Source organism: Zalophus californianus, chromosome 4 (assembly GCF_009762305.2).
Source record: "Zalophus californianus isolate mZalCal1 chromosome 4, mZalCal1.pri.v2, whole genome shotgun sequence".
Classification (NCBI taxonomy): domain Eukaryota; kingdom Metazoa; phylum Chordata; class Mammalia; order Carnivora; family Otariidae; genus Zalophus; species Zalophus californianus.
In genome coordinates, this window is record NC_045598.1 from 74,698,283 (window position 1) to 74,726,096 (window position 27,814).

Here is a 27,814-nt window from a genome sequence, read left to right on the forward strand (position 1 = left end):
CTTTTAAAAAAATAAAAATAAAAAAATAAAAATATTTTATTTATTAGAGAGAGATACTTGGAATGAGAGAGAGAGAGAGAGAGCACAAGCAGGGGGAGTGGCAGAGGGAGAGGGAGAAGCAGACTCCCTGCCGAGTAGGGAGCCAGACGCGGGGCTCAATCCCAGGACCCTGGGATCATGACCTGAGCCAAAGGCAGATGCTTAATCAACTGAGCCACCCAGGCACCCGCCCCCCCCAATAAATAGATCTTTTTAAAATGGCTGCAAATTAATGCCACACCTCATATAGAGAGGTAGATTCATTTCTCATTGCCTTGAATCTGGGCTGTCGCTATGAACTATTCTGATACAATGGAATGCAGAAAAAGGGGTTGTTGAGTGCAAAACTGGATCTTAAGAGGTCTTAAGCTTGTAGTTTTGCTACTTGAAACACTGTCTTGGAAGCTGGCCACATGAGAGTGCCCTGCTGTGCAGAGGCCATGTTAGACACGTATATAGAGAGAGCAATGGTGCAAGTGGATAACCTCAAGGTACAGTCATGTGTCTGTAGCATGTATGACCTTCCAAATTTTTCTAATTTTGGAGAAAATAAAAACAAAGTAGTAGAGTTATGTTTTTGAAAAATTTAATTGTTATTTATAACTAAAAATATGTACCAATATATTTAAACAGTCCATAATTTTAGAAAAAAATCAGTACACTTTTATATATGATTGCAAAGAATTAAGATCATTTAACTTAAGCACTAAAGTAAGTGTAAAAAGGAAATGATCCCCATGCACCTTATTTAGCCTTTCTTATACCATCTATTTACAGGCTCTGAAGATTATAAACATGTGACACACAGTTATTAAGTCCAATATAAATTGCTTCATGATATAAAATATCCTATTTAAGTTATGCCCTTTGTGAGGATGAACAAGGAAAAGTCTTATTTAGCCCTCAGCCTATGACACAATTTCTATGCTGGTAGTTCTTTCCATTTTCTGGAGTACCTCTATTTCATTACCATTTTTTTTAAGTTGTTTTCTTTTGTTTTGTTTACAGCTTAGAATTAAGCAGATTATTTACTATACTAACCGTACCCAGAAGTCATATCATTGCACATAGATTGAGCAATGTCCATTCACATGAGAACCATGCATTGTTTCCACTAAGAAGCGAGATTAGTCGTCCTTAGTATTGGTGCCTCCCTCTGATGGCATCCAGCACAAGACCACTTGGCCGGAGTGACGCCCATCTGAGCCCATGACTTTGGCCAAATTGTACTTGACTTGGTCCATTGTGGATAACACCCCTTAGGCCACTTCCAATCCCCTCAGTCCAAAAATGGAAAATTGGAGGGATGGATTTGGGTTACAAGACAGTTTCCCCTGATGGAACCAATCCAGTATCACCCCAAAGAGAGTGATAAAATTCCCTTATTACACAATTTCACAGTCTCTTTAAGGAAGTGATCATCATTTAAACTATGGAATTATTGAAATGTACATTTTACTAATTAGAAGCCTTATATCTTTATAATTGTACAGAAGTTTGATACAATAATTATGAAGTTTGTTTAAGCGGTGATTGTCCCAGGTTCTATAGTTTCTCATTCTTTTGTGTCTTTAGTGAAAGAGAACAAGAAAAGTTAGTTCTGATGTTTAACTCTTTAGAGTAAGATGCATTTATCATCCTGATCATCCTGTGAGGCAGCATTCCTCTGGAGATCCTGGATTTCGTTTTGAAGGCTTCTGTGTTCAGCTTCGATTTTCTTATTGAGATTTTCGGCCTCTTCCTAAAGAGTGTTAATAAAACAGTAGAGCTTAGCAGAAAGTAATGTCCAAATCACTTGGGAAAAAGCCCAGATCATTGACTTTTCTTTGTTTATTTTAATCTGTCAGTAAGTAACAGACAGTCACTGAATTCTTCTTTTCCATTCATGTGCATTTCTCATTCTTGGTTTCCTACTTGTGTCATCCCTCTCCTTTTACCTCTTTCTCTAGCTCCAGAAACAACATCTTCTCCCAATCCCTGAAATATTGGTGTCCCAAGAATTATATCCCCTTATTTTATACATCCTCCCTAGGCAATCTTTGTCACAGCCAGACTTTAATTCTCATCTATACAGAGAGGAATGTCAGATCTAGTTTGAAGAAGAGAAGCTGGGTGTCTAGGTGACCTCTACAGTCAGGCAAGGAGTTTGAGCCTTTGCTAAGGTAATTTGTTCTAGGTCTCCACTGTTAGGGGACAGAAGTAGAAGGAGAGCAAGGAGATCAAGAATCCCACGTCGACTATACTGCCCCTTGGTGCAGGGCTGTAATCTCAAAAAGTCTTGGATCAGTACCTGGAAAACTGGGACGTGCAGGTAGACTGTCCACACCCCCCCCCCCCCCACCGGGGAACGGCTGCCTCATAAGGGTATCCACCCAAGATTTTTGTACCAGGTTTGTAGAAACAAACCACTGAAGATCCTAATTTCTGGGAAGGCAGTTTAGATAATTTGGTAAGCTGGTATTGGCATTGAGTTATCTCTTTTTGGAACTTCATTTTTCTCATCGCACCTCATACTTCTGCTTCACACTGAACAGGACAGATGAGAGCATGAATGCAAAGTACTTTGTACAGTGCTTGGTAAATAGGAGCTACTGCTTTTTGAGTAATGGTAATAGTAAAGGACTGAATGAAATAAACTGCAAGCTAAAGGCCTTTAGAACCACTGATGATTAAGGCAAGGATAGGGGCATAGACACAAAAGGATGAATTAATTTAATAAGGTAATCATAACCAAAGAAGAAGACTGTCTAGAGCAATGAACAAGATACCAAAAAAAAAAAAAAAAAAAACCCAAAAAACAACCAACCAACCAACCAAACAAACCCTAATTGCCAGGGGATAGAGAGGGCCTGGGCTTTTATTTAACAAATTTTAGTGCTTTTTCTAGAACAAACACAATTCTGAACTCAAATGTTCTCATTTAATTATCAAAATAACCCTGTAAAATGGGCATTATTACTGTCTCCATTTTCCACCAGAGGAAACCGAGGCACAGAGGGGACAGATCGGGTGCCCAAACCACGTCTGTCGTAGGAGGTGGAGCTGGGATTCATACCCACGAAGTCTGACCCCAGAGTCCTTGACCTGTGCCACAGTACCGTACTGCTTCTCCGCCTTGTCACTGCTTCATGCCTCATCGATACAGGGAGGGGAGAGACGATTAAAATCCTGAGATGAAATACTTGAGGAATACCTGGAATCGACGTTCTAGGGCCCTCTGCTGTTGTTGCACCTGGTACTTTCTGAACATTTGCATCTGTCTCACTTGTTCTTGATGGAGCCACTCCCTTTGCTCCATCATTTGCAGGTTATACCTCTGAATCACCTCCAACCTTTGTGCTTCAATTTTCGCAGCCATTGCTTTCATATGTGCCTCTGAAAAAGAAGAAAATGGCAACCCTCTCTAGGATTAGAGAGCCTCTTCCTTCTGCTTTCCACTCTTGTTATTGCTACTACCTCATAAAGAAAATTCCCTGGAACTGTTTCCCTTCCAGAAAACCATGTTGCAGCGGACGGTACATGCCCTATTCAGCTTCAGCCCAAGGAGCTAGGAAATCATCTTTCACACACTTGCTCTGGTTTATGGATCACAGGTGAACCAGGTGAAATTCACTTAAAATGTGTGGCAAGATCTGTCTTACATCCCCTCCATTTCCTACTCACCTTCTATCTCCTTTTGCCTCTTTGTTAGAGCCAGGTCTATCTGTAGGATGGCATCGCTTGTAGACTGTCTGGAGTGTAAATATTCCTGCAGAGCCTTCTCAGCCTGGGGACCCCAAAAACATGCAGTTAGAAGTAGGAAATGGGGATTAAGAATGTTATAAACCTTTATTTCATCCCCGGATCCTTTCCTTCCTGGAAGTGCTCAGCCCTGTAGTCGGTAACCCTGCCAATGAAGCCTCATTTGTCACAGGGGTGGCCAATCTCTGGGCTGGCCAATCAGAACACCCAAGGCCGCTAGATGCAAAGAATTTGGGGACAAGGGGAAAAGACTGCAAGCTGGGTGTTTGAAAGACTGATATGGATGCTGGGAAGATAAGCTTTCTCCCCAAGACTGTGAGCACAAAAGACTAGCTAAGCTTGGAGCTGTTGGTGTCGTGCTGCCGCCATGCGGGGTGAGCCTGCCTGAGAATGAAACCAATAGTGAGGAAAACGGAACAAAAAGCTGAAATGGAGATTGGAAAGAAGGAAGGAAGGGGTAAAATTTAGGATATTGTTTGAACTCCTGAATGTAGCTATACTTGCAATGGCATTTAAATGTTTTGCTTTTAGTTTATATAAGGCAGTCAATTATCATATTTTCTTACATTAGCTTCAGTTACTGCCATTCTGTGCCACGTCATCAAGAAAGTCCTATCATTATAATGAATGTTCATGATTGCAATAAACGTCTGGTGATTATGGTGATATGGTTCGGTTTAATTCCACAGCTATCATTAGAGAATAAATACTTTCTTCCTGTCCTCATTGGTTTTTGAAAGAAGCCCCTTAACAATTTCCTGCAATTAATAGATAAAACTTGGAATACCTGCATTCCTTTCCTGGGCTCCCAATAGTATCTTGCTTTCAGCAATTCTGTCTTCTGAATGAGGAGATGATGTCCTCCTGGTTTTGAATAAATCCCCTGCATCACATCATTTTCTAGAGGACCAAAAATAGCCTGAAGTAAAGCTGAGCAACGGTATGATGATGCCTCCATGTTCTGTTCATATAAGTCATCCTTTCTTGCTTCTAGCAGAGTCTTCAGTGAGACAGAAGTCCACGGAAAAGATGTTAGCCAACATTTCAGCATTTCTAGAAATGGTTCTCAAAAAGAATCTTTATATTTTTTTTAATAGAAACTAAAGGGCTACAAGTAAGACTGTATCTTTTTCACCAAGCCTAGAAAAGTTCTAAAGATGATACACTGTAGAGAAATTACTTTGCTTTTGTGTTTGAAATCCCCTGAAACCTCTCTTTTGCTATTTCTGCTTTAGATGTCATCTTTAGACTACAGATCTCTAGCCTCATGCCATAATTTTAAATGCAATCTACTGTTTTAGAACATTTCTGGTTTTAGTGTGACACTGGGCCTGGGATTCCCAGTGAGTAGGGGGACTGCAGATATAGCGTATGTTATCAAACCTGGAACCATAATCTTTTAGTAGACCCATTTGGCAATTCTGTATGCTTGATTAATAAAAAAGGAAAGTTAATGAATACTTTATGAATAAAATGTTTTAAGAATAAGATGGCTTAAAAAATTAGTCCATGGTTGTAACATGGTACAGTGCATCTTGTGTGTGTGAAAGTTTCAGAATCTATAGGGTCCAGGGTAGTAACATGTTTGTTTGTTTTCAGAATAAGTGATATCTTGATCAGGTAAGTGGTAATCATTATTTTCCAGTCTAGTAAGGATTGCTTTTCTTTTTTCAGTCCCCATTTTGCCTTTCATAGCAGTAAAAAGCAACTTTGCCTCTTATTGTTCATAAGCCCCATGACCTAGAGAAGAAAAAAGAAAAGATAATTACTTCTAATTCCTTCTGAAACTTTTGGTCCATATCCTTGAAAGAGTTCTTCATGAAGAGTTCTATGGCCTCTCTTTCACTTTCCCTGTGCAGGTCCAGCAACTCCTGGAGGGTTTCTGTGGGCAGCTGCACCTTCTGGCCCATCTGCTGGTCATAGTGGGCAATGGCTTTTTTTACTGCTGCTGAGTTCTTGATCTGGGCCAAGGCCAAGACTGAGTTCTCCATGCAGGGCAGATCCCCACGACTGATGGCATTAATGTAGGTCAGCACTAGGCTTTTTAGACCTTCACAGGGGGAGGAGATGCTTGTATTATTTGTAAGAAAGAAGGCGTGCCCTAAACTGGGTAATTCTGTGAATGTTAATTTCACAGTGCATTGCCTGCATTTTTTCAGCTTTGTGTACCCTGTTCAAGTGGTCCAAATAAGGTCCTTTGGGAGACTGTGTGACCAAAACAAAGATCGTTCTTTCTTTGGGAAAAGAAAGTATTCAAAGGGAAAAACTCAAGATGTATGTGATCATCCACATTTCATCCTTTTCTCATTGAGAAATAAGAAAATGGTCATATAAACTTGGGCATATTTGTTTGATTAGGATGCTATAGGCCTTTTGCTTTTTTTTTTTTTAAGATTTTTTTTTTTATTAGAGAGAGTGAGAAACAGCATGAGAGGGGAGAAGGTCAGAGGGAGAAGCAGGCCCCCCCCCCCCCCCCGAGCCGGGAGCCCGATGTAGGACTCGATCCCAGGACTCCAGGATCATGACCTGAGCTGAAGGTAGTCACTTAACTGACTGAGCCACCCAGGCACCCTAGGCCTTTTGCTTCTTTACTCTTCCCTTTCTTCCCCCCTTCCTCGAGGTTCTATTCCCTTCAGAATTCCCTTTTGTCTTTCACTTCTGTATGTAAAGCATGAGTGTTATCCTGCTCTGGAAAAGCACAAAGCGAGCACATTAGACCAGGTCTCCTTTACCCTTTGTCGAAACATTCCTGTTTGTCTTTCTTGTCCTTTGCATACTTTTGTTTGCACTCACCTTTCTTCTAGAATGCAGTAATAATTTACAGAATTCTGAGACATACGGACTTCAGGAGAAACTGGATCTAGAAGTCTGCTTAGATTTTTTTTAGGGTTCTAGACAACCTGGGCCTCTGTTTAATGTTTGTATGAACTCACTTCATTTCCACAGAGAATGTATATGTGGTCCTCATTTTTGTGTCTCTCAAAGCCTGGGACATATAATAAGTATCTACTATATTGTTTGAACAAATGGTGCCAACCCATGTGGGTTAGTCTAGTTCAACAGTGGACCACTTATGGGGAGAACTTTTTTAACTTGACCTTTTTTTCCAGGTTACATTTCTATTTTATCCTACTTTTGAGGCATTACTAAACACTAGAAATATTTTTGGTACCCACTGGAATTTAATAAATATGATACACATGATTTTCTTGGTAGTAACTGACTATGCACTTTCAACATTGACAGTGGAAGGAGAAACTTAGAACAGTGTCCCATTCCTTATGTTGAATTGAAGGAAAATCCTAAAAAAGATACTCACGGGGCCCATTGACCTTGATACCCCCTGGAAGAGCTTTAGTCTTGGAATGGTTAAAGATGTAGGAACAGAATGTTGCCACTTGTTCCACAAATTCAGGATCCAGATCTTCGTTAGGCAGTGACTCAAGCTTGGCAAGCTTCTTCCGGTGAGTGGGAGAGTCAAAGATAAAGCATTTCCTTATTGGAAAGAATTCTTTTATACATAGACGGGGCAAATTGAAATTTTGAACACTTTGATTAGTGCCTGGGGAAAGAAAAATAGGATTTATTTAGTACAAGATTAACATTTGAGTTAACTTACTCTCCACAAATAAATGTGCCTTCCACCTGATGTTATTTATTTCAGTAAATCTTCACAGACTCTAAGCAAAAAGCTAAAAGGTAACTAATTAGGGAAAGGAAAAAAGAAAACCTTGCTCCAAGAACAGAAGAGTAATACATTTTAATATTGAGTCAATTAGTTTACTATAAATTAATATTTATTTGGTACTTTAGCCCCGGTGAATAAATATAGGAGACTGAATTTAACCACTTACACTTGAGAGATAATTTCTTTTATTACTTTTCATCTCTTTCTGAGACTCAAGTCCCTGTTACCTTGCTTTAGCCTCAGGGAATTCTCCAGGTATTCATCTGCTGTGATGACTTGCTCATCTACTTCCAGGGTTAGGTAGAAATCTCTCAGAGCCCACACGAAGTCTGGACAGAAGCTCTCAAGGTTAGTTGCATCTTCAACCCCTTCAAAATCAGGTGAGGATACTTTCCTGAGCCGATTTGACAGTTCTGTCACATAGCTGGGATGCAGTTAAGGAAAACTCTTGGAAATAGAACTCATCTAAGCCCGTATATTTAATTCCATGTCTCCCTATTCTTTTATTTTCCCTTTGGATCTTAACTCCTTATTTCATCTGTAAATTTAAGGACTCTCTTTATTGTACCTTTAATGCTTACATGTTTTCATTTTTGTGTTTAATTCACAAACTCACAAACACAGTTGGTAAATACAGTTCTCTCAGCTTTGGTGCCATTTTGGACCACAAAAGGATACTGCAATAGGTCAATAGCTCTCTGGTCAATTTTGTTCATAGTATTGTATACAAAGATACTGCTCAGTAGTATTGCCAGTGCAAAGATCTGGGTATCATTCTTCTTGTCACCCTAAAGAACAAATTTAAATCATGTCTCATGGTATTTTTTAGATGAGCAATCATTAAAAATAGGCCCTTGACTTACAAATGTTAAACAAGACAAACAAAAATGTTTATCAGAAACATCTGAACATAGAATAATATAGTTCTATCTATTAGCATTGATAAATTTATACAGAACCATATATTGTTAACTCACCAGTTTTTCTTTTTTAAAAAATTATTTAAATTTTAAGTAGTTAACATACAGTGCAATATTAGTTTTGGGAGTAGAATTCAGTGATCGGTCACTTACATAAATACCCACTGCTGATCATAACAAGTGCCCTCCTTAATACCCATCACCTGTCCCCCACCCCTCCATCAACCCTTAGTTTGTTCTCTATCGTTAAGAGACTCTTATGACTTATTTCCCTCTCTCCTTTTTTTCTTTTCCCTCTTCCCATATGTTCATCTGTTTTCTTTTTTAAATTCCATGTATGAGTGAGATCATATGGTATTTGTCTTTGACTGACTTCTTTCACTTAGCATAATACACTCTAGCTCCATCCATGTCATCGCAAATGGCAAGATTTCATCCTTTTTGATGGCTGAATAATATTCCATTGTATATATGTACCACATTTTCTTTATCCATTCATCAGTCGATTGGTATTTGGGCTCTCTCCATAGTTGGGCTATTGTTGATAATGCTGCTATTAACATTGGGGTGCATGTATCCCTTTGAATCTGTATTTTTGTATCCTTTGGGTAAATACCCAGTAGTACAATTGCTGGATCATAGGGTAGTTCTATTTTTAACTTTTTGAGGAACCTCCGTACTCCAGAATGGCTGCACCAATTTGCATTCCGACCAGCAGCGCAAGAGGGTTCCCCTTTCTCTGCATCCTTGCCAACACCTGTTATTTCTTGTGCTGTTAATTTTAACCATCCTGACAGGTGTGAGATGATATCTCATCATGGTTTTCATTTGTTTTTCCCTGATAATGAGTGATGTTGATGTTTCATCTGTAAATTTAAGGACTCTTAAATTTATACATTTAAGATGTATAGAAATACATTTAAGATGTATAGAAAAGATGCTTTTCTTTTCATGTGTCTGTTAGCCACCTGGATGTCTTTTTTTGGAAAAGTATCTATTCATGGCTTCTTCCCATTTCTTAACTGGGTTATTTGTGTTTGGGGTGTTGAGTTTGGTAAGTTCGTTGTAGATTTTTGATACTGACCCTTTATCAGATACGTTGTTTGCAAATATCTTCACCCATTCTGTAGGGTGTCTTTTAGTTTTGTTGATTGTCTCCTTCTCTGTGCAGAAGCTTTTTATCTTGATGAAGCCCCAATAGTTCATCCTTGCTTTTGTTTCCCTTGTCTCTGGCGATGTGTCCAGTAAGAAGTTGCTGTGGCTGAGGTCACAGAGGTTTCCCCCCGTGTTCTCCCCTAGAATTTTGATGGTTTCCTGTCTCATATCAAGGTCTTTCATCCATTTTGAATCTATTTTTGTGTATGGTGTAAGAAAGTTGTCTAGTTTCATTTTTCTGCATGTTGCTGTCTAGTTTTTCAAACACTGTTTGTTGAAAAGACTTTTTTCCATTGGATATTGTTTCCTGCTTTGTCGAAGATTAGTTGACCATATAGTTGTGGGTCCATTTCTAGGTTCTCTATTCTGTTTCATTGATCTGTCTGTTTTTGTGCCAGTACCATACTGTCTTGATGACTACAGCTTTGTAATAGAGCTTGAAATCTGGAATAGTTATGCCTCCAGTTTTGTTTTTCTTTTTCAGAATTGCTTTGGCTATTTGGAATCTTTCATGCTTCCATACACATTTTAGGATTGTTTCTTCTAGCTCTATGGTATTTTGATGGGGATTGCATTAAATGTGTCGATTGGATATTGGTAATATGGCTATTTTAACAATGTTCTTCTAATCCATGAACACGGAATGCTTTTCCATTTCTTTGTGTCCTCTTCAATTTCTTTCCAAAGTGTTCTGTGGTTTTCAGAGTACAGATATTTTACTTATTTAGTTAGGTATCCTATTGTTCTGGGTGCAGTGGCAAAGGAGGTTGATTCCTTGTTTCTTTTTCTACTTCTTTGTTATTGGTGTATAGAAATGCAAGAGATTTCTGCACATTGATTTTATATCCTGCCACTTTGCTGAATTCATGTATAACTTCTAGCAATGTTTTGGTGTAGTCTTTCAGGTTTTCTACACAGAGTATCATATTGTCTACAAATAATGCAAGTTTGACTTCTTCCTTGCCTATTCAGATGCCTTTTACTTCTTTGTGTTGTCTGATTGCTGGGGCTAAGACTTCCAGTACTATGTTAAATAGTAATGGTGAGAATGGACATCCTTGTCTTGTTCCTGACCATAGGGGAAAGGCTCTCAGTTTTTCCCCTAGGGATCATATTAGCTGTGGGTTTTTCAGATAATGCTTTTATGATGTTGAGGTGTGTTCTATCTATCCCTACTTTGTTGAGGGTTTTTATCAAGAATGGATGCTGTATTTTGTCAAATGCTTTTTCTGCATCTATTGAGAGGATCATATGGTTTTTATCCTTTCTTTTATTAATGTAGTATATCATGTTGATATACTACAACATTTGGGATTTGGGAATATTGAACCAGCCCTGCTGCCCAGAAATAAATCCGACTTGACCATGGTGAATAATTCTCCTCATGTACAGTTGTATTTGATTTGCTAGTATTTTATTGAGACTTGTTGCATCCATGTTCATCAGGGATATTGGCCTGTAATTCTTCTTTTTAGTGGGGTTTTTGGAATCAAGGGAAGCTGGCTTTGTAGAATGAATTTGGAAGCTTTCCTTCCATTTCTATTCTCTGGAATAGTTTGAGAAGAATAGGTGCTAGCTCTTATTTAAATGTCTGGTAGAATTTCCCTGGGAAGCCATTCAGCCCAGAGATTTTTTGATTACTGTTTCAATTTCTTTGCTGGTTATGGGTCTGTTCAAGTATTCAACATCTTTGTGTTTCAGTTTTGGTAGTTTGTAAGTTTCTAGGAATTTGTCCATTTCTTCCAGATTGTCAAGTTTGTTGGCATATAATTTTTCATAGTATTCTTGTATTTCTGTGATGTTGGTTGTGATCTCTCCTCTGTCATTTGTGATTTTATCTATTTGGGTCCTTTCTCTTTTATTTTTGGTAAGTCTGGTAGGGGATTATCAATTTCATTAATTTTTTGAAGAACCAGCTCTTTGTTAATCTGTTCTACTGGGTTGTTTGTATATCATTGATTTCTGCTCTAGTCTTTATTATTTCCCTTCTTCTGCTGGCTTTAGGCTTTATTTACTATTCTTTTCTAGCTCTTAACTTTAAGTGTAAGTTTAGGTTATATATTTGAGGCTTTTCTTTATTTTATTTTTTTAAGATTTTATTTATTTATTTGAGAGAGAGAATGAGAGAAGGCACGAGAGGGTAGAGGGTCAGAGGGAGAAGCAGACTCCCTGCTGAGCAGGGAGCCCGATGTGGGACTCGATCCCAGGACTCCAGGGTCATGACCTGAGCCGAAGGCAGTCGCTTAACCAACTGAGCCACCCAGGCGCCCAAGACTTTTCTTGCTTCTTGAGGTAGACCTGTACTGTAATAAACTTTTCCTCTTAAGACTGCCTTTCCTGCATCCCATAGGTTTTGGGCTGTTGTGCTTTCAATTTCATTTGCTTCCATGTATTTTTAAATTTCTTCTTTAATTTCCTGATTAACCCATTCATTCTTTCATAGGATGTTTTTTAACCTGCATGTTTTTGAGGTCTTTTCAATTTTTTTCTTGTGGTTGACTTCCAATTTCATAGCGTTGTGGTCTGAAAATATCATGTTATGATCTCAATCTTTTTGTACTTGTTGAGGGCTGATTTGTGACCCAATGTGTGACCTATTCTGGAGAATGTTCCATGTGCACACGAGAAGAATGTGTACTCTGCTGTTTTAGGATGAAATGTTCTGACAATATCTGTTAAGTCCATTTGGTCCAGTGTGTCCTTCAAAACCATTGTTTCCTTGTTGATTTTCTGCTTAGATGATCTGTCCATTGCTGTAATTGGGATGTTAAAGTCCCCTACTATTATTGTTTTATCATCAATGAGTTTCTTTATGTTTGTTATTAATTGATTTATATATATATGGGTGCTCCCAAGTTGGGGGCATAAATATTTACAATCGTTAGATCTTCTTGATGATTGACCCCTTAATTATGATAAAATGCCCTTCTTCATCTTTTATTTTAGTCTTTGTTTTAAAATCTAGTTTGTCTGCTATAGGTATGGCTACTTTGGCTTTCTTTTGACATCTGTTAGCATCATAGATGGTTCTCCATCCCCTGACTTTCAATCTGTGGGTGTCTTTAGGTCTAAAATGAGTCTCTTGTAGGCAGCATTTAGATGGATCTTGCTTTTTTATCCATTCTGATACCCTGTGTCTTTTGATTGGAGCATTTAGTCCATTTACGTTCAGAGTGATTATTGAGCAATATGAATTTAGTGCCCTTGTGTTACCTGTGGAGTTGGTGTTTCTGGTAATGTTCTGGTAATGTTCTCTGGTTCTCTAGTCTTTGTTGCTTTTGTTCTTTTTTTCTCCCCTCAAAGAGTTCCCCTTAAAATTTCTTACAGAACTGGTTTAGTGGTCACAAACTCCTTTAGTTTTTGTTTGTCTGGAAAACTCTTTCTCCTTCCTTTCTGAATAACAGCCTTGCTGGGTAAAGAATTCTTGTCTGTATATTTTTCGCATTCAACCACTGAATAATTCCTTCCACTCCTTTCTGGCCTGCCAAGTTTTTGCGAACGGATCTGCTACAGACTTGATCTGTCTTCCCTTGTAGGTTAATTTTTCCCTTGCTGCTTCCAGGATTCTTTCCTTGTCTGTCTATTTTGTGGATTTGACTATGATATGCCTTTCTGATGGTGGGCTTTTGTTGAATTTAATGGGAGTTCTCTGTGCTTCCTGGATTTTGATGTCTGTGTCCTTCCCCAGATTAGGGAAGTTTTCAGCTATAATTTGTTGGAATACACCTTTTGCCCCTTTATCTTATGGGACTCCTATGATATGAATGTTATTACATTTTACTAGGGTGCTGAGTTCCTTCATGGTCCATTACCTTTCTTTCCCTCTTCCTTTTGGCTCCATTTTCCATAATTTTATCTTCTATATCACTGATTTGTTTCTCTGCTTCATCCATCCTTGTTTTTATGGCACCCATTTATGTTTACATCTCAGTTATAGCATTTTTAATTTTGGCCTGACAAGATTTTAGTTCTTTTATCTCTGTAGTAAGGGATTCTCTAGTGTCTTCTATGCTTTTTTCAAGCCCAGCTAGTATTCTTATAATTATTGTTTTCAATTCTAGTTCAGACATCTTATGTCTGTATTGATGAAATCCCTGGTTGTGAATTCTACCTTATGTTCTTTCTTTTGGGGTGAATTCCTCCATCTCATCATTTTTCCCAGAAAAGAAAAGAAGAAAGAGAAAAAAACAACAACACAAAAAACTGAAACAAATAGATAAAGTAAAAAATGAAGGAAGGAAAACAAAAACACAAAACAAGAAAACAAAAAAACCCACTAGATCCTGGGTTTGTTTTGGTCTACTTGTTAAGAGAATCTAGATCCTAAAATAAAAAAATAAGATAAAATGAAAGTAGAAAAAAATAAAAAATATATATGAAAAGCATATAAAAATTTAAAAAGTTAATAATAGGGCGCCTGGGTGGCTCAGTTGGTTAAGCGACCACCTTCGGCTCAGGTCATGATCCTGGAGTCTCAGGATCGAGTCCCACATCGGGCTTCCTGCTCAGCAGGGAGTCTGCTTCTCCCTCTGACCCTCTTCCCTCTCGTGCTTTCTATCTCTCATTCTCTCTCTCTCTCAAATAAATAAATAAAATCTTTTAAAAAAAGTTAATAATAAAAGATTAATAAAAGATTTGGAACTATAAGAAAATAAATGAAAAATAAATTTAAAAGAAATAAAAGTAAAAAGGAAGCTCAATCCTATTTCCCCTAGAGCTGAAGCTTTGTAGCACTCTATGATCAATAAATTTGGTGCAAGGTAGTTGTTTGTGCTGGTCTTCTGGGGGAGGGGCCTGCTGGGCTGATTCTCAGGCTGACTTGTGTCCGTGGAAATGCTTCTCCAGGAGCATGGGGGTGGGGCTTAGTGTAAACAGCTCTGGCCTCCAGTAGGTGGACTGTTTTGCTCCCTGAAGGCTTTCCAAAGGTGGTTGTTTTTCTACTTGTAGACTTGCAGTTTTTGTTCTCTCAGACTTCTGATTGACTTCTTGGCTGTTCAGACTAATTTGATAACTATCTAGCCATGTTTGAGGGATGAGACAAGCTCAGGATCCCCCTACTTCTCCACCATCTTAACTCTTCCCCCTTCAGCAGTTTTCCTTAGAACTAGTTAGGTATTTGCAATGGATAGTCAAAGTTAGTGGGGTAACCAGAGTACTTAAAATCAAGATTTTCATCAAAAACAACAAATATTGGTGAGGATGTGGAGAAAAAGGAACCCTTATGCACTATTGGTGGAAATGCAAACTGCTGCAGACACTGTGGAAAACAGGGTGGAGTTTCCTCCAAAAATTAAAAATAGAACTACCATATGGATCATATGGATCCAGTGATTCCACTACTGGAAATTTACCCAAAGAATGCAAAAACACTAATTCAAAAAGATACATGAACCCCTAGGTTTATTGTGACATTATTTACAATAGTCAAAATATGGAAGCAGTGCAAGTGTCCATTGACTGAGAAATGGATAAAGATGTGGTGTGTGTGTGTCTCTCTCTATATATATATAGAGAGAGACACACACAAACACACATACATACATACACACAATGGAATATTACTCATCCATAAAAAATGAATTCTTGCCATTTGCAATAACATGGACCTAGAGGGTATAATACTAAGTGTAATAAGTCAGATAAAGACAAATACCCTTTGATTTTACTCGTATGTGGAATTTAAGAAACAAAACAAAAAAAGAGACAAATGAAAATAAAAAATAGACTCTTAACTGTAGAGACCAAACTGATTATTACCACAGGGGAGGTAGGAGGGAGTAGATGGATGAAATAGGTAAAGGATTAAAGTACACTTATACTGATGAGCACTGAGTAATGTGTAGAATTGTTGAATTGCTATATAATACAACTGAAACTAACACTGTACATGAATTTTATTGGAATTTTAAAATGAAAAAAATCAAGATCTTCAATTGTGTAAAACAAATCTGGCCTGTACACATAATATGTATATCTATTTTATTGACAAGTTATTATACACAAGACAGTTCACATTACTGGTCTTGTCTAATACTCAAAGCAATACTAGGAGATATGTTTATAACTATGGTTTTCATGTTACAGATGTGGAAACTAAAGCACAAAATGAGGTAGCCATTTTGATTTTGTGGCAAATCAAAAGCAAAATGAAAACATGGAAAACAAGGGAAGTGCAAGGGAAAGATTCTGTTGGGTGCTAGAGCCAGCTCATACCAGCTCACAAGAGCTGATTGTACACTCATTGTTCTGAACCATGAGTTTAGTGACTTCACTTTGGAAGCTTGGAATTCGCTTTGATGGAAATATTTAGAAAATTGGCAAGTGCTACAAATCAAGTCTTCCTCCTAACCCCCACACACTGGGCTGGTTGTTAAATACCAGTATAGAAGTGGAAAAAGCCCACGTATTTACTGTTCAAATGCTAAGTTGGATAAAATCAAAAGGAAAATAAAAGATCTGGGGAGATTTGCTTGTCAAAGTCAGAAAGCTACAAGTGCCAGAGCCCTTATTTGAACCCAAGATCCTCTGACCCAGAGCTCACTACTAATCACTCTTCTCTGCAGGATCAGACTCGTGAGAGTGGTTTTATTTGTACCATCTTTTCTGCATTTCAGTTAACTGCCTAGCTCTATATTAGTGTCTTGTCCCAGTCATGATTCTGGCTTATAAATGTATTTTTCTCATCTCAGATTTCCAAATTTTGACTATTAAAAATAGAAAGGGAAAAAATGTATACTCTGTCAAACAGAAGTACAAATTCAGAAAAACAAACACAAGAACAAACCTCCCTGTGTAAAGAATGTTCAGAAGTGAGGAGGAATCAAAAGGTAATCAAAATTACCTTTTCTACATCTCCTAGACCCTCTGTGTCAAGAAGAACTAGGGTGTGGTTCGGCTTCTTGGCATGAGGCACACACCACATCCAGATACCCTTGGTGTGAGACTGCACCGTGGTTCCAATAGAGAAGCCTGCAAGGGGGAAGGGAGAGGTAGTAAGAGAGGAGGAGATCTGGAAGTTGGAGATCTTCTTGACAACTGAGCTAGGGTTTAAGAAATGCACAGTGAGGACACATCAAAAAGTATAGCCAGTATTGATCTGAATTACAACAGAGGAATGGGAAAATGAGAGTATCAAATACCATAGGTTGTAAATTTGATGTTTTTCCTTTTTACAGGAATGTCACACATTTTAGTAGTTTATAATTACATGTATAGAAATTATTTTATTGATGTCTTCCTCCTTAAGATGGGAAAATATGCTTTTCCTAGGGAGAAACTAAGAGAAGAAAAAGAGGTGATATGTCAGGAACAGACCTCTGCCTTTGCTTCCCAGAATATAATTAGCCACCTGTGGCCCAAACATTAGCTTTTGGCATTATTCCCTGTCTCTAACTTTCTCTCCTTGCATCACTGCACTCAGTGCTGGCAGTGTGGGTGGACAGAAGGGACTTAGCAGAGTTTTGGTGGTGCCACTCACCCTTGTTCTTTCCAGCCAGCTTGTTCATCAGGTAGGATTTGCCTGTGCGGTAGAGGCCTACAATAGCCACCACAACAAGAGGATTCTTATTGGCTGCCAGGATCTCCAAAGCTTCCTGATTAGCCACCAGTTGCCCTCTGATGTTCTCAATGAGGCACACTGGGGCCGGCATGTGGATCTCTGAGGCCATGATCAGAGTGTTCCCTGGTCTGCAAGGGAAGGGATGAGATAGTTCAAAATTTCCAGTTTTACAGAAAAGAAAGTCATTTTGCTTCCTGAACTTGGGGACAAACTACTTCCCAAAATGGCCAATGTTTCTAAAGAAATTTTTGAAAAAAAGACAGCAAAGGGGGTCATAGTAAAATAAGTTCTAGGCCCTTCTCAGGACTATTATACTTAAGAACCATTGGTTCTTAAGTATTTGGTGGGCATAAGGAAATCCATTTCCTGAGTTTTACCTATTTTTAGTTTAAATCTGACTCTTCCCTTTTGGTTTTTGGCTTGCTTGTGTTCCCTAGTTTTTACCTTCCTGAATCCTTAGATTGAATCTTTATGACCACCATTTGTTATATTATACTTCTTGCTTTTATCCTTTATCAACTTGTTTCCCTCTAATGTACGGCTATGTCTAGTCAAACTGTATTATACTAAATCCTGCCAGGTCATTATGTAGCATAATCTAACAAATCATAATTGTTTACTTCTTATAGCTGTTTTTAAAAAACATTTATTTATTTATTTATTTATTGAGCTTAGAGAGAGGGCACACAAGCCAGGGAGGGGCAGAAAGAGAGGGAGAGAGAGAACCTCAAGCAGGCTCCATGCCCAGCACAGAGCCCAACAAGGGTTCCATCTCAGGATTCTGAGATCATGACCTGAGTTGAAACCAAGAGTCATGCTTAATCGACCGAGCCACCCGGGTGCCCCTTATAGCTGTACTTTTAAAGAATTTTTTGTATAGCTGTAGTAGTGCCTTCTTCAATCAAAACTTCAATTCATGATTGTTTTATGAATGAGAGAGTGAGTGAAAATACCTTTGTAAATAATACTTGGCCATTGACTTCTGGGCATCAATTCCTGTAACCTGAAGAGTTGCTGATAAAGCATTTTTAAGAAAATGTTTGTTTTTTTGCCTTGCCTTATTATAAGAGCAATTTTCTTCCTTTTTAGAAGTGATTATTTACTATGGAAGCTAAAAATCCAATATCTGCTTGACTTTCACTGAAATCTTAATTGAAAAGTTATGGATTCCCTTATTAGCCAGTGGTAGAAACTGCTTTTTAAAAATTATAAAAACTCATTCTCCCCTCTTCCTAATAGCTAATGCATTGGAGATTATTCAGGTGACAAATAAAAACAAACTGCTTAAGAGCAGATCATAGGTGATCCTTTGCAAATGGCACAGCACTATGGACATAGGAGCCAGGAAATGCCCAGGCCAACCTGAACCCAGGGAGGAATTCCATGATTTTACACACTCAAATGCCAAGTCTATTTCCATTCTAATGCATCTCTAATATAATATTGGTACTGTACATTTGTAGAGTTCTGGTTGCCTGATTTATATAAAGCAGGGGTCATAATCATTTTTAGATTACAAAGATATGGCGAACTGGCAGTGATGATCTACAGTTAGCTAGAAAAACAGAAGATACACAATCCAAATCTATTTGCAGATATTGGAGGCTTACAAGCCTTTGCGCTTTAGGATGATGTCACTAATGGAAGAGGGAACTAATGGGTCTGAATTTTCAGGCCTCCTAAAGAATAACATTAGCCCTGTGTATTTATATTAATAGAAGTATTTTACACATTGCCCCCAAATGTTATCTGGGTGACATCTTTAATGCTTTTAGGAGAGCCCAATCTCCAAAACATCTTTGCAGATTCAACATGAACACACCCATATGTAATTAACGGTTGCTCTGCCTTTCCGAGCCTGGCCTGTGATGTGTGCTCTGAGATGCATTCTTCTTAACTCTGTTAGAGCCTCATAAACGTTTGTAAATAAAAATAATGCAAGAGGAGCACCTGGGTGGCTCAGTCATTAAGTATCTGCCTTCAGCTCGGGTCATGATCCCATGATCCTGGGATTGAGCAGCACATCAGACTCTGGCTTGGCAGCTAATCTGCTTCTCCCTCTGTCTCTGTGATCTCTCTCGCTTTTGCTCTCTCCCAAATAAATAAATAAAAATATTTTTTAAAAAATGCAAGAATGGATCAACACACACACAAATACACATTTGGCTTTGAAATAAGGCAGACCTGATTTCCAATACTAGCCCTACAAGTGGCTATTTGTATGACATTGGCATTTCTACTCAACACTCTTAGCCTATTTGTGAAAAAAAAATAGAGGTAAATAAATATTTATTTACACCAGTATAACTTCTAGCTTAGAAAAGAGAGCTGAAGGAGAAGGGGAACAAAGTATAAAGAAGGAAAATGCCAAGAAATATAGGAGAAAAGGCTCAGAAGTGCTAGTGATGGGGTGTCTAGAGGAAATCATCTCTGTTATCAGCCATACAATTCTAGTTGGTTTTGTTTGTTATTATTGTTTGCTTTTGCTTTGTTTTGCATTGTTTTTGGTTTGAGTTTGGAGGGGGAGGAAAGGCTTTTAGCAAGGAGATAAATGGAAATCAAACAAGAAGAAAATGCATGAAGCATGTGTCATGGCAAGAAATCCCAAGTATGAGCTCTAAGGAGCAAACAAAATTGCCAGACAGTATTGATGAGTCAAGCTGGGCAACTCAAATTAAATGATTCATAATAGTAGAGACAATAGAGGAGAAACAGAATCCAGCACAAGAAGCCCTAAGGAATGAGTGCATGCCAGAAAATAAAAATTAATTAATCCAGGGTTATTTTTTTTTAAAGATTTTATTTATTTATTTGAGAGAGAGAGAATGAGAGATAGAAAGCACGAGAGGGAAGAGGGTCAGAGGGAGAAGCAGACTCCCCACTGAGCAGGAAGCCGATGCGGGACTCGATCCCGGGACTCCAGGATCATGACCTGAGCCGAAGGCAGTCGCTTTAACCAACTGAGCCACCCAGGCGCCCCTAATCCAGGGTTATTACTAAAGGAAGAAATCCATCTTACTAGGTTCAAGTCTATGACTAAAAGTATATAGCTGTTTTCATTAAACCTCTTCATTGTTCACTCTGAGTTTCAATTTTTTTCTTTTTTTGTTTTTAACAGTGTAAGCAAGCTATTTACCTTATATCACATTCATTGCTCTTTCTCATAAAAATAATACAGTTGCAGTTCTTCAAACTTTCAGATTGCAGTTTGAGATAACTTAATCAGGTTTTATCAAAAACAAAGGTAACTTAAGTGGCAGGTATGATCTCTGTAAATCTCAAGGTGGCAAAGAGAGGAAAACAGTGTTAAGACATTTCAGATTGTCAGTTTAGTCCCCACTCATGCTTGTGTCTGATTCAGCAGTAAACAGATGTAGCTGGAGCTTAGTGAATTCTGCTCCCTGTGTTAGAACATCACAATTTAGTCTTTAATTGTGTCTAATGGTCCACATCAGGTCTACTGCACCCTATCCTGGATAGAAAGTTTTGAAAACATTCTGACCCTTGCAAATCTTTTCCACCCTTGCCCCAGTCTTACCTTAACTGTAAATTCAGTAGCAGAGATCCTTTAGAGCTGGTAAGAAAGCTGCTTCCCTGAGAATGTGCTAAGAGTTCTTTGTCCCTCAGTTTAGGTGTGTTGGTTTCTGATCTACTTCTTCCCCATTCCTGGGGATTTCTTACCCGCCCCCGGCCATCAGAAGACAGATGATTAGGATGTGAAATCAGAAACTGAAAGTAGCAAGGGTCTTCAAAGCCTCACTACAGAAACTAAAACCACAAGGCAAGCTCGTTGACTAGTCATTTCAACAGTAATTCCCTGTGTATTTTCTGGTGGATAGCTGGATGTTTGGCCTGAGTTCTCAGAAACTGCATGTTGTTAGTGGAAGACACTGTTTCTGCAATTTTTGAGATTGAGATCAGTTGTAATTTTTTTTTTCTACTCTAAGCCTGGTCCTCAGGGCTGTAAGGAACCATAAGTCCACAGTTACAGTGAATATAACCTGAAAGTATGTCTGAGTTTTGTGAATATACCATTTTTGTTTGTTTTTGAGGAAGCAGCTTTTTTTTTTTAAAGATTTATTTATTTTAGAGAGCACACGGGGTGGGGGAGGGGCTAAGGAAGAGGGAGAGAGAAAATCCAAGCAAACTCCCTGCTGAGCGTGGAGCCCAACCTGGGGCTCGATCCCATGATCCTGAGATCTTGAACTGAGCCAAAATCAAGAGTTGGGTACTCAACCAACTGAGCCACTTAGGCACCCCAGGATGTGGCCATTCTGTGCAACACACAGAATAAATTGCTGTATAATTTCGGTGAAAGAAAATTAACTTTCTAAGGAGATAAATGCTGACAAGTTTTAAAGAACTTGTAAAATGATCCGTCATTACTGGGTCAACAGATTTTTATAACTGTATCTTTCACAAGTCAAGCAAATATTCAAATCAAACACTTGGAATACCTAGTATATACTGCAGTGTTCAAAGACAAGCAAGAAACAAACACATCGTAATCTCTCTGAGGAAATTTCTGTCTCGATAAATGCAATCTACTGCTTCCCCCACAACCCGCAATCCATTTTCCCAAGCATGTAAATATTTTTTTTTGGTTTGTCTTCTTTATTTCCAACCATTGTCTAATAGTGTTCAGCGCTTTGAATATATTTTGTCACTCCCATCTGGCCTGCAAAGTTTCAAGTGAAAAACCTGCTGATGGTCCTGCAAAGAGTTTCCTAGCAAGTAGTTTTTCTCTTACTGGTTTTAAGATTCTTTCCTTGTCTTTTTTTTTTCACTAATTATTATGTGTCTTGTGGGTCTCCTTGGGTCCATTTTATTTGGAACTGTCTGGATTTTTGGATCTGGGTGTCTGTTTTCTACCTCACATTAGGGAAGTTTTCAGCCATTATTACCTCAAATAAGTTTTCTGGTCCTTTGTCTTTCTTTTCTCCTTCTGGGATTCCTACAGTGCAAATATCGGTCAGCGGGCTGTTATCCTGTAATTTCCTTAAGCTATATATTCATACTTTCTCATTCTTTTTTTCTTTTTGTTCCTCAATTGGATGAATTCCACTGCCCTATCTTTGAGTTTGCTGATTCTTTCTTGCCTTTTTTTTTTTTTCTTAAATGGAGAGAGAAGGGGATGGAGGAGTGGCAGAGAGTGAAAGAGAATCTTAAGCAGGTTCCCTGCCCAGCACAGAGCCCAATGTGGGACTAGAACTCACAACCCTGAGATCATAACCTGAGCTGAAATCAAGAGTTGGACGCTTAACTGACTGAGCCACCCAGGTACCCCTTTCTTGCTTTTTGTATTAAAATTTTATTTTAATTCCAGTATAGTTAACATACAGTTTTATAGGGGTGCCTGGGTGGCTCCATTGGTTAAGTGTCTGACTCTTGATTTTGGCTCAGGTCATGATCTTAGGGTCATGGGATCGAGCCCCATGTCAGGCTGTGCACTCAGTGTGGAGTCTGCTTGAGATCCTCTCCCTCTGCCCCTCCCACTGGCTCACACTTGAGCGCTCTCCCTCTCTCTCAAATACATACATACATACATACATACATACATACATACATATTTGAAGAAAAACATACAGTGTTATATTAGTTTCAAGTGTACAATATAGTGATAAGACAATGCCATATATCACCCGGTGCTCACAACAAGTGCCCATCTTAATCCCCATCTCCTATTTCCCTCATCCTCCCACCCACCTCTGCTCAGGTAACCATCAGTTTGTTCTCTATAGTCAAGAGTCTGTTTCTTGGTTTTTCTCTATCTGTTTTCTTTTTCCTTTGCTTGTTTGTTTTGTTTATTAGATTCCACATAGGAGAGAAGTCATGTAGTTTTGGTCTTCCTCTGACTTATTTCACTTAGCATTATACTCTCTAGCTCCATCTATGCCATTGCAAATGGCAAGATTTCATTCTTTTTTACAGCTGAATAACATTCCACTGTATGTATATACCACGTCTCCTTTATCCATTTATCTATCAGTTAACACTTGAGCTATTTCCATAATATGGCTATTGTAAATAATGCTACAATAAACATATGGGGGCAAATATCCCTTTGAATTAGTATTTTTGTATCCTTTGGGTATATACCCATTAGTGCGATTACTAGATCATGTGGTAGTTCTATTTTTAATTTTTTGAGGACCCTCTGTACTGTTTTTCACAGTGGCTGTACCGGTTTGCATTCCCACCAACAGTAAAAACATGTTCTTCTTTCTCTACATCCTCACTGACGCTTATTTCTTGTGTTGTTGATTTTAGCCATTCTGACAGTTGTGAGGTGGTATCTCATTGTAGTTTTGATTCGTGTTTCCCGGATGATGAGTGATGTAGAATATCTTTTCATGTGTCTGTTGGCCATTTGTATGTCTTCTTTGGAGAAATATTTGTTCATGTCTTCGGCTTCCATTTTTAATTGGATTATTGGAGTTTTTTTGGTGTTGAGTTATATCAGTTCTTTATATATTTTGGATACTAACCCTTTATAGGATATGCCATTTGCAAATGTCTTCTACCATTCAGTGGGCTGCCTTTTAGTTTTATCAATTGTTTCCTTCACTGTGCAGAAACATTTTATTTTGATGTGATCCCAAGTTTATTTTTCCCTTTTTAAAAAAAGTATGTATGTATGTATGTATGTATGTATTTATTTATTTTAGAGAGCAAGAGAGAGAGAAAGCGAGAGAGAGAGCACGCACAAGCAGGGGTAGGAGCAGAGGAGGAGGGAGGAAAATCTCAAACAGATTCCAAACTGAGCATGGAGACCACCAGAGTAGGGATTGATCTCATGACCCTAAGGTCACAACCTAAGCAAAAACCAAGAGTCAGATGCCTAACCAACTGAGACACTCAGGTGCCCTTATTTTTGCTTTTATTTCCTTTGCCTAAGGAGACCTATCTAGAAAAATGCTGCTATAGCCTACGTCAAAGAAATTACCGCCTGTGTTCTCTTCTAGGATTTTTATGGTTTCAGATCTCCCATTTAGGACTTTAATCCATTTTTAATTTGTTATTGTATATGGTACAAAAAAGTGATCCATTTTCATTCTTTTGCATGTAGATGTCCAGTTTTCCCAACACCATTTCTTGAATAAACTGTCTTTTTCCCATTCTTTATTCATTCCTCCTTTGCTTTTTTTTGTTGTTGTTGAAGATTTTGTTTATTTGAGAGAGACAGCATGAGCAGAGGGAAGAGGCAGAGGGAGAAGCAGGCTCCCCACTGAGCAGGGAGCCTGATGTGGGACTCAATCTCAGAACCCTGGGATCCTGTCCTGAGCCGAAGGCAGATGCTTAACGACTGAGCCACCCAGGTGCCCTCATTCCTCCTTTCTTGGAGATTAATTGACCATATAATTGCAGATTTATTTCTGGGCTCTCCGTTCTGTTCCATTGATGTATGTGTCTGTTTTTATGCCAGTTCCATACTATTTTGATCACTGCAGCTTTATAATATAACTTAAAGTCTGGAATTGTGATATCTCCAATTTTGTTTTTCTTTTTCAAGGTTTCTTTGGCTATTTGGGGTCTTTTGTGGCTCCATACAAATTTTAGGATTGTTCTAGTTCTGTGAAAATGCTATTGGTATTTTGATAGGGATTGCATTATTTTGGATAGAATGGACATTTTAAGAATTTTCTTCCAAGCCATGAGCGTGGAATGTCTTTCCATTTGTGTCATCTTCAATTTTTTTAATCATTGTTTTATAGTTTTCAGAATACAGTTTTCACCTCTTTGGTTAAGTTTATGCCTATATATTTTATTATTTTTGGTGCAATTGTAAATGGAGTTTTCTTAATTTCACTTTCTGCTCCTTCATTATTAGTATAAAGGAATGCAGCAGATTTCTGTACATTGATTTTATATCCTTCAACCTTACTGAATTCATTTATCATCTTTAGTAGTTTTTTGGTATAATCTTTAGGGTTTTCTATATATAGTATCATGCCACGCCCAAATAGTGAAAGTTTTACTTCTTCCTTACCAATCTGGATGCCTTTTATGTCTTTTTGTTGTCTGATTGCTGTGGCTAGGACTTCTAGTACTATGTTGAATAAAAGTGGTGATTGGACATCATTGTCTTATTCCTGTCCCTAGGGGAAAAGCTTTCAGTTTTTACCTATTAAGTACGACGTTGTTTGCTATGGGTTTTTCATATATGGCCTTTATTATGTTGAGCTATTTTCTCTCAAAACCTGCTTTGTTGAGGGCTTTTATTGTGAATGAATGTTGTACTTTGCCAAATGATTTTTTCTGCATCTATTGAAATGATCACATGGTTTTTTTCCTTTCTGTTATTGAAGTGATATATCCTTTGATTTCAAAATACTGAACCACCCTTGCATCCTAGGAATAAATCTCACTTGATCATGGTTAATGGGTTTTTTTTTTAATGTATTGTTGGATTTGATTTACTAGTATTTTGCTGAAGATTTTTGCATCTATGTTCCATCAGAGATGTTGGCCTGTGGTTTCCTTTTTGTATGGTGTCTTTATCTGGTTTTGGTGTCAGGGAGATAACTGACCTCCTAGAATGAATATGGAAGTTTTCCTTTCTCTTCTATTTTTTGGATTACTTTAAAAAGAATAAGTATTAATTCTTTCTTAAATGTTTCGTAGAACTCACCTGTGAAGACTTGTAGTCTTAGACTTTTGTTTGTTGTGAGTTTTTTGGCTACTGATTTAATTTTATTGCTGGTAATTGGTCTTTTCAAATTTTCTATTTCTTTCTGTTTCATTTTTGGTATTTTACATGTTTCTAGGAATTTATCCCTTTCTTCTAGGTTGTCAAATTTGTTGTTATATAGTTTTTTCTAATATTCTCTTACAATTGCATTGTTGTGATGTTGGTTATTATTTCTCTTTCATTTGTGATTCTGTTTGAGTCCTCTCTCTCTCTCTCTTTTTGATGAGTCTGGCTAGAGGTTTATCAGTTTTGTTGAACCAGCTCCTGGTTTCATTGATCTGTTCTATTAAGTCTCTACATCATTTATTTCTGCTCCAATCTTTATTATTTCCTTCCTTCTGCTGGTTTTGGGTTTTTGTTGTTCTTTTCCTAGCTTCTTTCAGTGTAAGGTTAGTTTGTTCCTTTCCGATTTTTCTACCTTCTTGAGATAGGTCTGTATTGCTCTAAACTTTCCTCTTAGAACTGCTTTTGCTGCATCCCAAAAGTTTGGACCATTGCATTTTCATTTTGTTTCCATGTACTTTTTGATTTCTTTGATTTTTCTTGGTTGACCCATTCATGGTGTAGGAGCATGTTATCTAACCTCTATCTATTTGTGGTCTTTCCAATTTTTTCTTGTGGTTGTTTTCTAGTTTCATAGCATTGTAGTCAGAAAAGATGCATGGTATGACTTTGAACTTCTATGTTTCCTACTTTTCATACTCTCACTTTGACCTTTCCTTTAAAGAACTTCTTTAGTTTTTTTATTTTTTTATTTTATTATGTTATATTACTCACCATACATCATTAGTTTTTGATGTAGTGTTCCATGATCCATTGTTTGTGTGTAACACCCAGTGCTCCATGTACTATGTGCCCTCCTTAATACCCATCACCAGGCTAACACATCCCCCCAGCCCCCTCCCTTCTAAAACCCTCAGTTTGTTTCTCAGAGTCCATAGTCTCTCATGGTTCATCTCCCCCTCCAATTACCCCCCCCTTCACATTTCCCTTCCTACTATATTCTTTTTTAAATATATAATGTATTATTGGTTTCAGAGGTGCAGGTCTGTGATTCATCAGTCTTACACAATTCACGGCGCTCACCATAGCACATACCCTCCCCAGTGTCCATCACCCAGCCACCCCTTCCCTCCCACCCCCCATGACTCCAGCAACCCTCAGTTTGTTTCCTGAGATTAAGAGTCTCTTATGGTTTTTCTCCCTCTCTGGTTTCATCTTGTTTCATTTTTTCCTCCTTTCCCCTATGATCCTCTGCCTTGTTTTTCAAATTCCTCATATCAGTGAGATCATATGATACTTGTCTTTCTCTGATTGACTTATTTCGCTTAACATAATACCCTCTAGTTCCATCCACATCATTGCAAATGGCAAGATTTTGGGTTTTTTGATGGCTGCATCATATTCCTGTGTGTGTGTGTGTGTGTGTGTGTGTGTGTGTGTATACACCAAATTTTCTTCACCCATTCATCTGTTGTTGGACGTCTAGGCTCTTTCCATAGTTTGGCTCTTGTGGACATTGCTGCTATAAACATTGGGGTGCACATACCCCTTCGGATGACTGCATTTGTATCCTTGGAGTAAATATCCAGTACAATTGCTGGGTCATAGGGTAGCTCTATTTTTGACTTTTTGAGGAACCTCCATACTGTTTTCCAGAGTGGTTGCACCAGCTTGCATTCCCACCAACAGTGTAGGAGGGTTCCCCTTTCTCCACATCCCTGCCAACATCTGTCGTTTCCTGACTTGTTAATTTTAGCCATTTTCACTGGTGTGAGGTGGTATCTCATTGAGATTTTGACTTGGATTTCCCTGATGCTGAGTGATGTTGGACACTTTTTCATGTGTCTGTTGGTCATTTGGATGTCTTCTTTGCAGAACTGTCTGTTCATGTCTTCTGCCCATTTCTTGATTGGATCATTTGTTCTTTGGGGGTTGTGTTTAAGAAGTTCTTTATGGATTTGGGATACTAGCCCTTTATCTGATATGTCATTTGCAAATATCTTCTCCCTTTCTGTCAG

At 38.2% G+C, this 27,814-nt stretch overlaps 1 protein-coding gene across 2 annotated transcripts; it reads right to left on the reverse strand.

Moving 5' to 3' along the window:
• Nucleotides 1–618: 618 nt before the first annotated feature.
• LOC113921949 (guanylate-binding protein 5-like) lies at nucleotides 619–20,810 on the reverse strand. 2 transcript variants are annotated; one of them, XM_027593524.2, is made up of 11 exons: nucleotides 20,640–20,810; nucleotides 17,021–17,229; nucleotides 16,385–16,512; nucleotides 8,147–8,256; nucleotides 7,696–7,892; nucleotides 7,100–7,342; nucleotides 5,550–5,830; nucleotides 4,568–4,780; nucleotides 3,703–3,805; nucleotides 3,233–3,414; nucleotides 619–1,780 (listed from the first exon to the last, which is right to left on the reverse strand). In XM_027593524.2, the coding sequence occupies exons 2-11, from the start codon at nucleotides 17,208–17,210 to the stop codon at nucleotides 1,655–1,657; spliced, it is 1,773 nt and encodes a 590-aa protein (XP_027449325.2). In that variant the 5' UTR covers nucleotides 17,211–17,229; nucleotides 20,640–20,810; the 3' UTR covers nucleotides 619–1,654. The 2 variants fall into 2 exon arrangements, with proteins under 2 accessions (XP_027449325.2, XP_035582891.1); XM_035726998.1 differs by lacking the exons at nucleotides 16,385–16,512; nucleotides 20,640–20,810 and having other exon boundaries at nucleotides 17,021–17,103.
• Between the last annotated feature and the right edge of the window lie 7,004 nt (nucleotides 20,811–27,814).